A 16,289-nucleotide genomic window follows, 5' to 3' on the forward strand; every position below is an offset into this window, starting at 1 on the left:
GCATGTGTGCGTGTGTGTGTCTGCGTGCGTGTGTGTGCGTGCGTATGTGTTTGCGTGCGTGCGTGCGTATGTGTTTGCGTGCGTGCGTGCGTGCGTGCGTATGTGTTTGCGTGCGTGCGTGCGTGTGCGTGCGTGCGTATGTGTTTGCGTGCGTGCGTGTGAATTCTTTGAATTACTAGGCATGCGTGGCATGAACAGTATGCAATGCTGCACGTGTGGATACTGATCCCTTTATAAATATCCAGCCTCCGCTGGCCTCATGCTCTCATTTCCTCTACATTCTTTTTGTAATTTTTAAATGGAGTTTTTTGGTTGTGTTTGTTGTTTTTGTTTCCTTTTTGTTCTGTTTTAGCTTAATGGATTAATTGTCCCTCTTTTCTTTTGTTTCAGTAAAGGGACCGGGCAGAAAGTTAAGTCTACCCACCGATCTTAAGTCTGATCTTGGTACGGTAGGCCGAAAGCGAGCAGTTTGCTTTGGTTTAATGTCTTCTTTCCTTCGACTCGTCACCTTCTCTTTCCTTCACACTGTGGCTGAAACCATGCAAGAGGAGCCTTTGTTCCTGTGTGTCCGCTTTCTTCACTCACTGAACTCGCTCTCATCTGGCAGGCCGGTGGGGCGGAAGCCTCTGTGCTTACATTGCTGTGTGCGGGTTTTGAAATCTTTCTTTGTCATTTTTGATTTATTATTCATCTGTGTACATTTTGCAAGTGTTTACAAAGGTGGTTTGCACCTCATGCTCATTCTTTACTCGAAAAAGGTGTCTGGAAACTCGCTCTCGCTCTATCGCTATTGGTTCATTCTTTACTTCTAAAGGGCCTCATCCTAATTGGCTCATTCTATATCTCAAAATTCCCATGCTCTAACCCTATTGGACCATTATTTGACTAAACAAAAGCCTGCTCCATTGTGATTGGACTGTCCTCTATCTCTGAACAGTCACGCACTGACTCGGTCCATTCCCTGTCTGCAAATGGTCTTGCTTCATTGTGATTGGACCATTATTCATTTTCTCAAAATGACAGAATCTCTATTTCGCTTTTTCTCTTCTCCGTCCTGTCTGATCCTCCCCCTGTGCTTAGGGTGAATCTAACACGCATTTCTGCTGAAGGCTGTCTGCTTCCTCCTTTCCAAACGACTCCCGTTGCTGTGCCAGAATCAGTGTGAAGTATTTTTCTTTCAGGAGGTTTGATTCTCACTGCAGAAGAAGAATGGGCTGTCAGAGAAAAGGCTTTGGTTTGGGTTGAGATCATATGAAAATATGATGTAATGCTCAGAGGTTTGCATTCGGTTCAAAATTGCTAGTAATAGAACTAAATGAAATTAGATGAAACAAACTCATTGATGATCATTGGACTGAACACCGAGAGCTTAGTGAGAAGGAAAGAACAGCTACTGAGTAAGCAAGTAACGAGGGTAGGAATGAGAGGTTGGTTTTAGCCAGAGATCCAGTGAATTTATGTTTTTGGGAAAAGGTCATATGAATTCGCGTGTGTGTGTGTGTGTGTGTGTGTGTGTATCCCACTCCATAGTCCAACTCTCCACTCTAGTTTCCCCTTGAGGGTGATATATCACTGCTACATCCTCATGCCTACATCCTAAAACCGAGCGTGAGCCTCCATTGTCCAGTTTCTGGGTGCAGGCCAGGGGAAACAGACGCATAGATGCCTGCAGACTGGGCTCTAACCATGGGCTGACTCTTCCTCAGTTGCCCTTAAACCCCACGGGGTGCAGAGCAAGAGCTTTCTTCAAAGGTTTAGCAGTAATCCTGGCCTACAACCATTCCATGTTTAATAACATGCCAATTCAAACATTTTAATGAGCTAATTCCAGCTCTTTTGAAGGCAGACGCAGCAGTTCCTGTTCCTGTGGTGCCGAGGTTGTTTGAGATTAATCGTTTCAGATCAAGAAATGCTCTAGTGTTCACTTGTAAAACAGCTCTGGGTCTATATATGCCTTCTTTGCAAAAAAACAAAACCAAAATCTGGCTGGATTATTTCTGAAACGTGTCTGTCTTTCACACTGTTGACGTAGAGAGCCTGATTGTGGATGATTCATTCCCTCTGAATGCCTGTTTCTCCTCTTTCACTGTCTGATTTTCTTAGTCCTTCTTCTTTGCTTTACTCCTTGGCTTGGACTGACAGTACTGCTGTTTGCATTTGCTTTTTTTCTCCCATTTTTGCCATCTTTCTCTCTCATACACACATTCTCATTCTTTCCTCTCCTTCCATTCTTCTCTCTCTCTCTCTCTCTCTCTCTCTCTCACACACACCACACACACACACACACACACACACACACACACACACACACTTTCTACCAGTCTCTTCCTCTTTTCTCTCTAGCATTAACTCAGTTTCCTAACCTCGGTTCCACGCGTGCTAACGCTATGCCCGTTGTTGCAGATCATGTGAATGGACATTGCACTAGCCCAACCTCCCAGGCCTGCCCGCCCGGCAGGCCTCGCGTCCCGGGGGGCCCCGAGGGGCCCCGCCTCGCCCGCAGGGGACCCGGCCGACCACCCTTCCGCAAGGCCCAGTCCGCTGCATGCATGGAGGTCTCTTTGCCTGTGTCCTTCCTCACTGAAGGTGTGTGCTTGATCTTCCTCTCCTCTATCCCTCTACCGATCCTCCCCCACCCTGCCCGTCTAATGCATGCCCCCCCGCCCCCCGTCATCAGGGGATAGAAGCAGGAAGAGGGCCCGTGGCCAGCAGCCGTGTATCCCCCCACCATTTGGTTTGATTGCTTTCCTTTAATAACTCTCTCCCAAGGAGAAATTGGTGACTTTTAAATGGACGTGTCACAGTTTGATTGCTCTGTAATGAAGGAAACACAGCGCCTGTTAAAGCGCCAATTTCTAGTCCTCATTTCCACCGCCAAAAACATGAAATATCAGACAAGCGTTTTTGTGATTTGCAGTCTCAACAGGTTTGTGTCGCAGGTGGCCACGTGAATCAGTTCGACACATTCGCCTGATCAAAAATGTCGCCGTAACAGAACCCCCCCCTAAAAAAAACCCAAAAAACCTGCACACACACCAAGAAAAAGTGACGCAAACCCCATCAGAGTGAATCACAAAAACGAGGCTTTTTAAGCTTTGGGGAATTTCTTCATTCCTTTTATGTTTGAGACCGTATTAATGCTTCAAACATAAGGATGGATTCAACTACTGCCACAATCCGAACGGCTGTTCTCATCCTGAGCGCAGTGTGACGTGCCTGCGCTGAGCTGTTTGACTGCGCAGTAGAGCAGGCAGCTGGTTAAAGTCACATCTGCCCACCACAAGGGGCTTCAGGTTCAAATGTGTGAGATTTAAGTCATTTCTCAGTCACAGTGCCAGACGCCCCAGTCACACACCTGCATGGTTTACAGTCACGTCAGCACGTCCTGAAGACTAAGACCGTTCATCTCGAAACAACGAACAATGTTGAATTAATGTTTTCTCCTGACAGCTTACCACAGACATATTTCTTCTTCTGCATTTCCTATATAGAACTAAGAAATACTAATATGGTAAATAAGAAATACGCTGCAGCAATCTATAGCCCCGGAGCTGATCACAGCTACTCCAAGAGATTTCAGTATATATAGCTCCAGCAGCACTGGTCCGTTTTGAGAACATTAACCCCAATTTGCAGAAATATGCTCATTTCAATTGGGGAACAACTGTAATTGGCCAGATCTGAAAGCTGATGTCACAGCACATTTCAACACGACATACACGACATGCTTTTTTTTGGTACTTTTTATTTTCTCTCAAGCTTTACCGGTGATGTCATTCATCAGCGCAGCAGGAAACACTTCTAACACCGCTGGCCTGTCCCTCCATATCACACTCTCTGTTTCTGCGATCTAATAAAGTGGCAGCCTCTGTTGCCCTCTGCTCGCTCTGTCCCTCGTACTAACCGTGATTACGCGAAGGACACACCCCGCAGGACAGATCGGTCATGCAAACAATGCCAGATAATGGCACACGGGTGATTAGCGGTGATGCTAACAACCAACAGTTGCTTCTGCCAGAGTAAATGATCTGGTTTATTGAATGACATATGGGGTACTGGGTCTTTGAGCAACCGTTTGCTATCAGTTGAGCACATATGTTTTTACATTCTAGACCAAATTATGCTGGGCTTGCATGTCGTTTTTTTCTCATACAAAAATTCAATGGATATTTGTATCTTGACCGTTTTCAGTTCTTATGTAATAGACCGTGCCGATTTCAGACGGTTCAGGTACAGACTGGAACCATTAAAGTGTGATTTTATTTTCCTCCTGCCTCTATTGGGAAAGTTGATTGTCAAACACTTGTCCATTAGAGGCTACCCATGGCTTGTGTGGTCTCCATGTGAGGTACGCACGCCTGTCACTGTGGTAACAGGCGTGCAGCTGCACAGTGGGGTCACCGAGATATTTAAAGGTCAATTAGCGGTGATGCGAGGCAGGCTGCAACTAATGAGACGCGCCACAGGAAGTGAGGTCAGCGGGAGGGGTGGGGTTGCTGGGATACACAGTCTCACATAAATAACAAGCAGGGTAAGAACTCACACACACACACACACACACACACACACACACACACACAGAGCTGCATGTACACACACTGATAAACAGGCACTGAGGTTGAAATATAAGATCATACATAAATAAGGAGACTCAAATAGGGAGTCATAAAAAGGTAACACAAGCACCACTGGACAGATGGACACATACACACTGTAATGGTGCCAACAATGTGACTACAGTTACACACACACACACACACACACACACACACACACACACACACACACACACACACACACACACCGCAATACTCAGTGCCAGTTCCACTCCCTCTAGGCCAGAGGTGTCATACTGCAGTGACCATAGTGCTCTCACTGTATTTACACAACCCCTTCGATCCATTCAGCCAATTAGCAACCCTTTCATGACTTGGATTGGCGTGTGAAAGCAGTGGTGTATGTGGCCCTGCAAGACCTGAAGCACAGAGAAGCAATGCCAGCGCTCGGCGCCGAGAAGAAGACAGACAACTCGAGCTGTACGCACGAGTACGCACACACATTCCACCCAGGGCTTTTGATGACTGACTGACAGGGACTGACTGACTGGTCCCTTAGAGAGAGAGAAGCCATCTCCCCACACTGACGGAAATCTTTCCCTCTGCTGTCATGAAAAATTCACACTTACAGGACAGATGTGGCTAATTATGTTCACGCAGATATATAGAGCACTGCTAATATGCCCCATGTTGTCCTGTTAGATGTTATGAAAGATGCAGTAAAGGTCAGTTTGTGTCTGTTCCCTGGTGCCTGAGGTGTGTGTGTGTGTGTGTGTGTGTGTGTGTGTGTGTGTGTGTGTGTGTGTGTGCGTGAATGAGAGAGAGAGAGAGAGAGAGAGAGAGAGAGAGAGAGAGAGAGAGCATGTGTGCGTACATGAGTATGTGTGACAGTATGCATGTGTGTGTGTGCATGTGAGTATGTGAATGCATGTGTTTGTACCTGTGTTTGAGAGAGAGAGAGAGCATGCATGTGTTCACTTGTGTGTCTTTGCCATTGTTTGGATATTGCCTTGTTTCCAAAACAAGTTATTTGCCTCTGATCTGACAGATTCTGCATCTACGTAAGCACGGCCGTACACACACACACACACACTTAGCGCACGGCTTCTGCTAAACAGCCTAACCTTGACAGAGCACTTGCAGTAGGTGAAATGATTACGCTCTGTGGAGCTGTCAGCACATAGAAATGCTCTTGTAACACCAGTAATAAGCGCTTAGTGCCAGGCTGAGCACATCACCCCTGCACGCACTGCTGAGGAAAAGCATACAGAGAATTCAGCACTACACTGGAAGCTAACCGTGGGTTTCTAGAAAAACTACTGCGCTTCCTGTGCGACTGGAGGAATGTTGGGTAAACACGGTTGGAGCAATCAGTGGAGTAACACATGGCCAGCTTTGAGTTAAGAGACTGTGTATTCTAAAAGTTTCTAAAAGGGTTATGAGAGGTGTGAAATCTTACTCTCTGATCTTTCTTTTTCAACGGTTGTCTTATTTCTCTCCTTCTCTGTCTCTGTCCAAACTTTTTGTTTGGGTTTGCGTGAGTTTCTGGTTTTGTTTTATTATTGTCTATGTGTGTTTGTTTTATGTATGTACATGCCATTTTGATGAATGTGTACGTGTGTGTGCGACTGTATGCTGTGGTGTTTCACGCTGTGTGTGTGTGTGTGTGTGTGTGTGTGTGTGTGTGTGTGTGTGTGTGTGCATGAATCACTGAATCACTGAATGTGATGATCTGATTGTGCGTGTGATTGTCCATATATATATATTTTTTGTGTGTGTGTGTGTGTGTGTGCGCGCACGTGCGCATATGTTATTCTGGAATGTCATTTGCATCTTCCTCTGTTTGTGACATGTGTTTGTGTCTGTGTGTGCACATATGGTCATGCACACCTGCGTGTGCGTGTGCGTGTGCGTGGATAGGTTACCCGTCCAGGCGGGCTATGCTGCAGCAGTTGCACGCTGTCAGTATGTATTCACATGACGAGCACCATGGCACCACCTACACCTGGAGCGAGAGAGGTAAGGAGGGGACATGCGGAGGGGGTTGCACTTCTGCCAACCCAACAGCCCTCCCCGCTCCATGCCGCTGCGTCGCTCTGCGTCCAGTCGTGTCGTTCGTTTCTCGTCACCTTGCACCGATGTTGCGTGTGTCCCAGCTTGCCTCCGCGTCTCCGGGTCGGGACGCCCCGTGGCGCTGTGTTCCTTTGTCTCTCCAGCTTCTCTGTTCTGTGTATCCACACTGACACATGCTCCCTTTCCACTGCATCTGGGGCTTAAAGGAAGGTTCACCAGTATGTTTTCAGTTACACCAACCAATCAACAGATGCATACGAGGACATTCTTGCCAATATAATAAGTCAGCAAACCGAAACTCTGAAAGCAGAGTTCAATAATGGACTTGGTCCACACCAAATGCTCGCACTACTTTGACATACTAATGAACGCTTCCTTTAGCTATAATAAGGGAAAGGGTTTAGGGTGATACCTAACCCTCACAGTGCAGCAGTGTTCGACACACTCATGGTACTATCAAGCTCTTTGCTGATGACTTTTGTACCTCACCAGACGCTGAACATTTAACTGAGCAGAGTCTGATATGTTGAGAGTTGCAGTGTTATGCTGTGTTGTCTAGCTTGACAGGAGATGTGCGATGCTTAGAAGCTGCGTTGGGCTGGTAACGTTCTCTGCCTGTGTAAATGACCTACACATAACAGTACAGAACTGTATGTGAGAAGTGTTAGGGGTGTTCTTTTCTATTAGTAATAGATATACAAATACCGTTTAATTTAAAATTTTGATTGATTAAAATGCTTAATTTGGGTATTATTATAGGCAAGGTCTTCTAGAACATTCATAAAATATGCCCACAATTGGATAATTGGTGTAGTTTGTCACACTAGAAGTAAGAGATATGGCATTAAGCTTGCTGTCACATATAAATTGAGCTATCCAAACCCAGAACCATGACAGAGAGGGAGAGAGAGAGACAGAGAGAGAGAGTAAGAGAGAGAGAGTAAGAGAGAGAGAGTGAGAGAGAGACAGAGAGAGAGACAGAGAGAGAGACAGAGAGAGAGAGAGAGAGAGAGAGAGAGACAGAGTGAAACTGAGAGACTGAGAGGCAGAGATTTTTTTCTATGTAGTTGAGTGATGAGTTAATTGAAGAGATCCAGAAATACCTTTGTGGATTTGACCTTATAAATATGCCGAGGAGACAACCTCAGGTCAACACAGCTCTGAAGAGGCAGAATGTGTGTTCCACGGTGTGCTGTGTATATGTAGGGTATCCTGCTACTGTGTATGTGAGCTTTCTGTGTATGTATTTGATATTCATCTGTCCTGTTGAAATGGCAAACAATAAAAACCAAACACAAAAAAAGTCTCTTGTAGTCATGTTGTCCTGTTTGCATTTGTAACTGCAACCAAAAAGGTCAAAATGCCTTTATTATTTGTATCAAAGTGATTGTTTGGAAACATAAGCAAAGATGCATTTACTAGAATCTTCATTCTTATATTTTTACAGCTCTGGCATTCCTAGACTCTTTCCCTCTTCCTTCTTTACTATTTCCCTTCTCACATCTTTTTTATCTCTTCACTCCCATTTCTTCCTCTCTTCCTCTCTCTCTCCCTCCCGCCAGAGAGTCGGGAGAACTCTTTCAGCCGCTCCCGGAGCTCAAGCGTCTCCAGCATAGATCGGGACACTAAGGAGGCGGTGACTACGCTGCACTTCGCTGAGTCGTACGGCCGCAGGTCAGACGTCCTGCCCGCGCCGTGCCTGTGGGTGGGCACCAGCCTGGGCCTGGTGCTGATCGTGCCCATGTCTATCCCTACCGACGAGCAGGAGAGGATGGAGGAGCCTGTGACCATAGCGCCCACCAGTGAGCGCTGATTTTGCCGTACCAGTCTGTGGACTCTCTGCTACTTAGCCAGCGTTTGTGGGCATACGTTTTGGCCCACATCCTATGGGCAGACGCTTTAACGCCAGATCCCATTGATAGACCATTAAGCCAAACCTTTGGATAAATCACTTGTGTCAAACCCCATAGAACCCATTGCACAGATATAAAGTACAGACCCAGTACAGACCCAGTATAAACCCAATATAGACCCAGTACAGGCCCAGTACAGACCCAATATAGACCCAGTTTTAACCGTCTAAACATACCTGCATGACCCTATGAGCAAACCATATGGGATAAAAGTCCTATGGCTTTTACAGCCTCTGTATCCAAGCCTACAGTTATGAGCCTGTGTACGGACCCTCAGAGCCTGGCTGGTGGGTCAATCAGGTCAGCCCCTAGTAGCTGAGAGAGATGTGGTCAGGGGAATTTGAGCGTAGAGCAACTCTGCTTCGGCCTATGTTTATATTTGTCTGTAGATGCGGTCACTTCCTGGACTTGTAGGAAAGGCGTGGCCTGGTGTTTTAGTTCAGTGACATGCAGACGTGAGCCAAAGACAGAGCAAGTTTCGTCAGTGTAATTCTATCTGGCACGTGAGAACTGCAGGACATGGCCTGACAGACTTGAAGTGTTCCAGTTTGAAGGAATTGATCACGGCTGTAATTGGTGTCCCATGGGATGGTGGTCCTTGTTGATGGTGAGAAGTTAGTGATGCAGGGTAAACACTCCATTTAGTTTTATTGTTGATGAATGAATGCTTTCTTTTTGTCTTTCAACGAACCTTTGCTCAGAAATGTCTCTTTTGATTGTCTTTCCATTGTTTCACTTTGATAAACATTCTTCCTCTTCTACTCCCCCCCCCCCCCCAATCAGGCACAGTCCTGATGCTCAAAGGTTCTGTCCTGCGCTTCAGCTTTCTGGACTGCACCGGCGGCCTCATCCACAGCCCGCACGAGGCGTGGCGGGACACGCATGCCCCCGACGACCCTGAGCGGCCCCGCCGGCGCAGGCTGGTCAACTTCTCTCCCTGCTTCTCGCAGGAGGCCGGCGGCGATGGCCACCTGGCCGTGGTGTGCTCCGAGAGGCAGGCCAAGGTCTTCTTCATGCCTTCCCAGGCCTGCCTGTACGTCCACAACATCACCGAGTCCTCCTTCGTGCTGCGCGCAGACGTGGTGGCCATCTCTAACATCTCCAACAGCGTGTGCCTGGCCTGCTTCTGTGCCAACGGACACATCATGATACTCAGGTTCAGCCACATCCACCTCACGTTTGGCAGAGACAAAACCAGTCAGGACTGCAAATCTATTATTTCATCATTCCTATTGATTATCTTACCATGTCGGATAGTTGTTTATGGGGCATATTAGATCAGGAAAAAAAACTGCAGAATTTAAACATCCTGTGTGGGTGTTAGTCACACTGTGAAAACTCTCACATTCTACATGACCTGTGGGGTTACAGGAGTCTCCACTAATTTCATAAATTTATGGAAAAACTTCTTTCCTTACAATCCTGACTGGCATGAAATCCTCAGCCTAAAATATTTCTTTCTTGGTAAATTCTAACCCTGTTATTTTAGCTATCAGCAGCAATCCTCTGTCACTTAGTTGCACACATTTTAGCCTTTAAAGCTTTAATGTTTTGAAGCAGTGATTTCCATAATCCTTTTCCTAGTTTTTAGAATGATACAAAGACTTAATCCTGCTACTATCCCTTGTGTAATCAATATACTGGCCCTGCAAACAGACCACTTATTTGATACTTATCTGATCTTGATTTGTTTCCAAGTGTAAAAATGTAGTCTTTCGGGTTGGCCTGCTGAATTACTGAATTACTGAACTGCAATGATTTCAGGTGATGTACTGAAGAAACATCTTTCTAGATATTGTGTTAATGATGCTGTGGTTTGTGTGTGTGCGTGTGTGTGCGTGTGTGTGCGTGTGTGTGCGTGTGTGTGTGCGTGTGTGTGTGCATGCGTGTGTGCATGTGTGTGTGTATGCGTGTGCGCGCGTGTGTGTATGCGTGTGTGTTTGTGTCTGCGTGCGTGTGCGTGTGTGTGCGTGCGTGCGTGTGTGCGCGTATGTGTGCATGTGTGTGTGCGTGTATGCATGCATGTGTGTGTGTGTGCGTGTGTGTGCGTACATGCGTGTGTGTGTGCGTATGTGTGCGTGTATGCGTGTGTGTGTGTGTGCATGTGTGTGCGTGCGCGTGTGTGCGTGCGCGTGTGTGTGTGTGCGTGTGCGCGCGTGTGTGTGCGTATGTGCGCGTGTGTATGTGTGTGTGCGTGTGTGTGCGTATGTGTGCGTGTGTGTGCGTGCGTGTGTATGCGTGTGTATGCGTGTGCGTGTGTATGCATGTGCGTGTGTATGCGTGTGCGTGTGTGTGTGCGTGTGCGTGTGTGTGTATGCGTGTGCGTGTGTGTGTATGCGTGTGTGTGTGTATGCGTGTGCGTGTGTGTGTGTGCTGCAGCCTGCCCAGTTTACGGCCCCTGCTAGATGTGCACTACCTGCCACTAACAGATATGCGCATTGCTAGAACGTTCTGCTTCACTAACGGAGGGCAGGCCCTCTACCTCAGCTCTCCAACAGAGATACAGCGCATCACCTACAGCCAGGAGATGTGCGATAATCTACAGGTGTGTGTCTGAGGGGGTGCTGCACGTATGCTGTTGAGTGTGTGCATGTAAATATCAGATGCACATTTCTGGCATGTGTGTGTGTGTGCAGAGTTCATGTGTGTCGTGTGTATGGAGGTGTGTGTGTGTGTGTGTGTGTGTGTGTGTGTGTGTGTGTGTGTGTGTGTGAGAGGGGATGACAGTCCCTATTGAAGTGAAATGTCATGCTTGTCATGGATGCTTTGAGATCTGCTGGGTTAAGCCCTGGTGCACCTTCCAAGATCTCTCTCTCCCTCTTTCTCTCTGTCTCTCTCTAAAACACACACCTACACACACACACACACACACACACACACACACGCACGCACGCACACACGCACGCGTACGCACGCGTGCATATGCACACAATGCTTGTATGTGTGAATGTACACACATAAATATACACACACATACACACAATGCTTCACTCATCACACATGCATTCATAGCTAGTATTCTGGACGTAGTCTGTCTAACCCTAAACTCAAAATACAGTGGAGAATGTGGACAGTCTGCACTGACACGGGTCAGTTTAGTCCAAGACCAGCCATAATCTGGACAGTCTGCACTGACACGGGTCAGTTTAGTCCAAGACCAGCCATAATCTGTCTCTGCTGAACTGGCTCTTAATCTCACAAAAGTAAAACCATTGAAATTCAAATTGAAAACATACCTGTCTTGCTGTATGTATTATAAAGGGAATAACAATATATACTTAAAAGTGCACATATTTATAGGTGTAATTTGTTATTGTTTTCTCAATAGTTTTAACATGCTATATATGCATTTTTTAGTCATGAACAATAGAGGTGAGGGACTTAATACTTTAAAATGTTACTGCACTGCCATCTGCTGGACAACCAGGAGCAATGACGGTGTTGTATTCACTTGAGCACTCTCAGTTCTGCTCCACTGTTTCTCTCTAATAAGTGCGTTCATGGGCTGATGATTGTTTATTGAATAACCAACCAATTGGCTGCAGGAGATGCTGGGGGAGCTGTTCACGCCGACCGACACACCTGAGGCGCAGAACCGAGGTTTTCTGAAGGGCTTTTTCGGTGGTAACACCCAGACCTTCGACCGAGAAGAGCTCTGTGAGTGCACCTCTGTCTCCACTGAGTGTTTCTGTGTGTGTGTGTGTGTGTGTGTGTGTGTGTGTGTGTGTGTGTGTGTGTGTGTGTGTGTGTGTGTGTGCACATGTGTGAGAGAGACATTTTTGTGATCAGTCACAGTATAAATAATCCATTCATATTCTCACCTCTCCCCTATGTGTAGCTGAGTGTAAAAAGTAATCATTGAATGTAGTCTTTCCAGTTGAGCTACTAAATAAGAATTGAAATTATTTCAGTTCATGTACTGAAGAAAGAGGCTTCTTCCTTTCGTTATCTGTGTAGATAGTGTGTTAATGACACAGCGGCGCGTGTGTCCTATAGTCGGTGAGGCAGCAGCAGGGAAGGCTTCTCGGAGCCTGGCGCAGCACATTCCAGGCCAGGGCAGCGTGGAGGGCGTGAGAGCAGCCGCGGGCGGGGCAGTGGGTGAGCTGGCCCGAGCGCGCATCGCCCTGGATGAGAGAGGCCAGAGGCTAGGAGAGCTAGAGGAGAGGACGGCTCTCATGATGGCCAGCGCGGAGACCTTCTCCAAACATGCGCATGAGGTGAGAGGGAAATGTTATAACGGACAACCTTATAGGGAACAGACAACCGGATAGGGAACGTTTTGTGAGTTAGTGAGAATACAACGTGTACATTTATCTAATGCGGCTTAAAGTTTTGACTGAGAAATTGAGGGTTAAGGGTCTTGCTCAGGGGCCCAACAGTATCGACTTGACAGCGGTGGGACTTGAACTGGCAACCTTCTGATTATAAGTCAAGTACCATAATGGACTTGTTTATGCATTATGGTTTAAAAGTTCAGAGAGCACTGTCCAAACCAGGGTGGTCTGTATAGCTTAAGGTGCTTTATCTGAACATGACTCATTGTAACTTAATGTCGGGGTCACTAGAGCTTGTGCTGAATCAACTGCGTCACTGGGGGGATTTCTGGGATATGACCGTCAATCATTTAATACAAGTGATACAGCTAAAATCCAATTAACACCAGGTTCAGATTACAACTTTTACCTAACTTCTATGGATGAACAAACGATACTGTATTTAATCCTCTTATTTTAAAGTGATCGTGTCACCCATAGTGATGATGCTTACGCATAGTTCTGCTGGCACCAATGCGGTATACTATGATGCTGAATTTGTGGATTCACCAGCTAATTTTAGCTTCAGGTTAACTTGAAAATGCTGTTGTTTTTTTTATTGTTCTCCACAGCTGATGCTGAAATGTAAGGACAAGAAGTGGTATCAGTTTTAGAGGGCTCTGGATGGAAGCTAATTCCACCCTCTAACCACAAGGGGGTGCTACTCTGGAACATGGACCTTCACTCTTTCACAAAGAGGCACGGAGGGACTTAGTGCTGTTCCATCGCTATTGGAGCTGTGTGCACAGGACTACATTTCAATCAGACTGGTTTGGCAGACTGAAGACAGAATATGATGGACATGTACCATTAGCGTTGATTAAAGGGGTGACCATGCCCTCCTGCGTTGTCGATTAGACCTTATTTGTTCATGTGCAGAGGCTGGGGTCCTCAAGGGAGGTAAATTGGCTCTAGATGTGTAGATACTCTGAAAGCTATGAAACCAACAAGACTGCATGAAACAAAATGGATGACTTATAAAAACATAAAACTGCCATATTCAGCAGCATGTTACTTTAAAACAAACGGAAATAAAAGATTAACAGAATTTTATTTAATAATATAAGCCAATACCAGAAACCTATGACCAAAAAAAAAAACAAAAAAAAAAAACTTTATATTTTTTGAAATAGTGACAAAATATAAATAAAAAAGAAAACTGTATACCTGCATTGCTATAAGGCAAAAATATTGTTTTGGGTTTTTTTATTACACCATATTTTTTCTTTGAAAAACATTATTTGAGAATATACGCAACTGTCTTCCCATCAGTAATTGCCCATTGAGTTCCACTCTTATATTCAATTTGCAGACATCAAAAATATATATAGTAAAAAACCATTCACAGTTCTCTGAGAGAAAACATACAATCTGCAGCCAAACTAGAGTGCACTTACCAACAACTGGTTCTGAAAGATAATCTCATAAACTACATGTCATGTCACTAGCAAAATAATACTATGTTTACAAACTAGCTGCTGACAAAATGTCCCTTGAATTACACCTTTACTAACAAATAAAGAGTTACTTCACCCTCTCCTAGAAACGTAAGATGTAACAAAGTGGTTTTAGGCGTATAAGCGAGAAGAAAATTCTTTTTGGCAATATGAGCCGTGAGTACATCTTTGTGGTCTTACCTGGGTGTGTTTCTAATCATGAAGCCAATGTAATAATACATGTGCCATATTCTAGATGGGTGAAGTATCTTTCCTGTAAACTAGCGATGAACCTATTATGTCCGTGATTGATATTTTGAACTGTTACCTGTAGATGAAACTAGTCTAACTCAACTTGATGGTTAGTCTGGTTATTCGTGTCTGTTACAGTACACTGCAGTTGCAAATGTTTGTTCATTCAAATTGTATGGTTTTTTTCTTTTTATTATTTATTTACAAATAATTCTTAGCTGGCCTTTCATATCATTTTGTTTTCCGGACTTTTCTGCTGCCTCCGGTGATGTGTAACAAGGATTGGTGAACCTCAGTGTACCTCACTGGAAATGTTGTATGGAAAAACCTCTGCCAAGTCCAGGAAGCTTGAATATTTGTGAGAGAGTGAATTTTTCCGTACCATGTAGAATGAGTTTGACATTTACATGATGTCCGAAGAGTCACTCGTGTCTTTTGATTGTTGTTGGAACATGTGCAGGCAGAGACTTGGCCATTGGGACACTACATGAATCTATATTCATGTTCTTTGTGTTATGTCTTTTAGTGTGTGCACTGTTCAACGTGAATGGAAAGCCTTGGTCACTGTGGGATTTGGATTGATATTAGCTTACATGTGAGCGAAATCTTTCTGGATTGTACTTTTAGTGTGAAACCATCTTTTATTGGTTTAATTTCTGGCCTGATGTGCTTGTGCTGTAAGCTGTGCCGTTCCTTTTCCACAACACACTTCTCATAATACCCATAATGACTTTCTCCACTTCTTCTGCACCTCGGCTTTGTATATAGGAGGGGCTGCACTCTGACGTACCTCCTGGTCAAGTAAAAATAGGTAGTGAACACCAACAGCGTGAGAACCAGAACCTGTACTGTTTGTGTTGAAGCTCATCATGCAAAACAACTTTTTAAGGTATAGTTTACCCTGAGCAAAAATGCAAGAATGGCTAACAACATTAAAAAAAGCTAGCAGGTCATTGCTAGCAAGCCATGGAAGGATGAACCACCCCTTTCAAAGTTTGTTTTAATAACAGCTTCACATATTTATGAAGTGAACTCATGTGGCCATCTAAGAATTTGACCACCAGAAATGGTAGCATTTTCAGAGCCAAGAAAAAGAGCTGATAAAGAATGATTTCACATTCATCATCGCATTTGTTTCAGCAGCAGAAACAATGGCAGGGTGTTCTGTTTCTATGTCCTCAGCTTTTATACGGAAATGTACAGTTGAACTTGCGGAGACTGCGGGAAAATGTCATACAATTAAACTACTGACCGATGTGATTTGGACATTTCTTTGTGAATGTTGTACCTGTTAAAAGATGGTACCGTGTCTAACATTCCCAGTGAAATTCCACAGCCCCCCACACCATTCCTGAGCCGCTGGTCTTTTCAGAGAAGGCAGATCTTGTTTAAATGGGTATTACCACCTTTGGTTCTTATCGATATTACAGTAGTGTTATAGAAGTTACTAAAAAAAAAATCCTAAAACATATGTTGATGCTAAACAAGTTGAAATAAACATTGATTGATGTATATGATATTGTGAAACTGATTTGTTTCTCTCACAGTTAGTTTAGATATGTGTGTGATGTCTAGAGTGTGTATAAGAAAAACTCACTGTCATCGATCATCATGCATAATTTGAAGAGTGTCAACCGTTCATTTGTTCCTTCTTCACATTCTTCACACTCTGCTCTGGAGTATACGTGGCGTTTAACACATCTACTGTTATTTTGGTTCTGAAAATTCTGGTTTAAATATCACCAT

General features: G+C 44.9%; 1 protein-coding gene across 21 annotated transcripts in view; it reads left to right on the forward strand.

Annotated features, from left to right (window-relative positions):
* The window catches only part of stxbp5l (syntaxin binding protein 5L), a 101,200-nt gene extending 85,027 nt beyond the window's left edge, over positions 1–16,173 (forward strand). For 4 of the 21 annotated variants that reach the window (XM_035522709.2, XM_035522711.2, XM_081720867.1 and 1 more), the window contains 6 exons: positions 8,192–8,431; positions 9,326–9,698; positions 10,922–11,087; positions 12,088–12,199; positions 12,500–12,759; positions 13,428–16,173. In XM_035522709.2, coding sequence (XP_035378602.1) covers positions 8,192–8,431; positions 9,326–9,698; positions 10,922–11,087; positions 12,088–12,199; positions 12,500–12,759; positions 13,428–13,469 — 1,193 coding nt within the window. In that variant the 3' untranslated portion in view covers positions 13,470–16,173. Of the gene's footprint in view, positions 1–390; positions 445–2,403; positions 2,587–6,476; positions 6,576–8,191; positions 8,432–9,325; positions 9,699–10,240; positions 10,307–10,921; positions 11,088–12,087; positions 12,200–12,499; positions 12,760–13,427 lie in introns of those variants that run through there. The other 17 variants (XM_081720858.1, XM_081720861.1, XM_081720862.1 and 14 more) reach the window with 11 other exon arrangements.
* Positions 16,174–16,289: the final 116 nt, after the last annotated feature.

The sequence above is a fragment of the Electrophorus electricus genome, chromosome 9, assembly GCF_041902795.1.
Source record: "Electrophorus electricus isolate QZ-2024a chromosome 9, ASM4190279v1, whole genome shotgun sequence".
NCBI classification, from domain to species: domain Eukaryota; kingdom Metazoa; phylum Chordata; class Actinopteri; order Gymnotiformes; family Gymnotidae; genus Electrophorus; species Electrophorus electricus.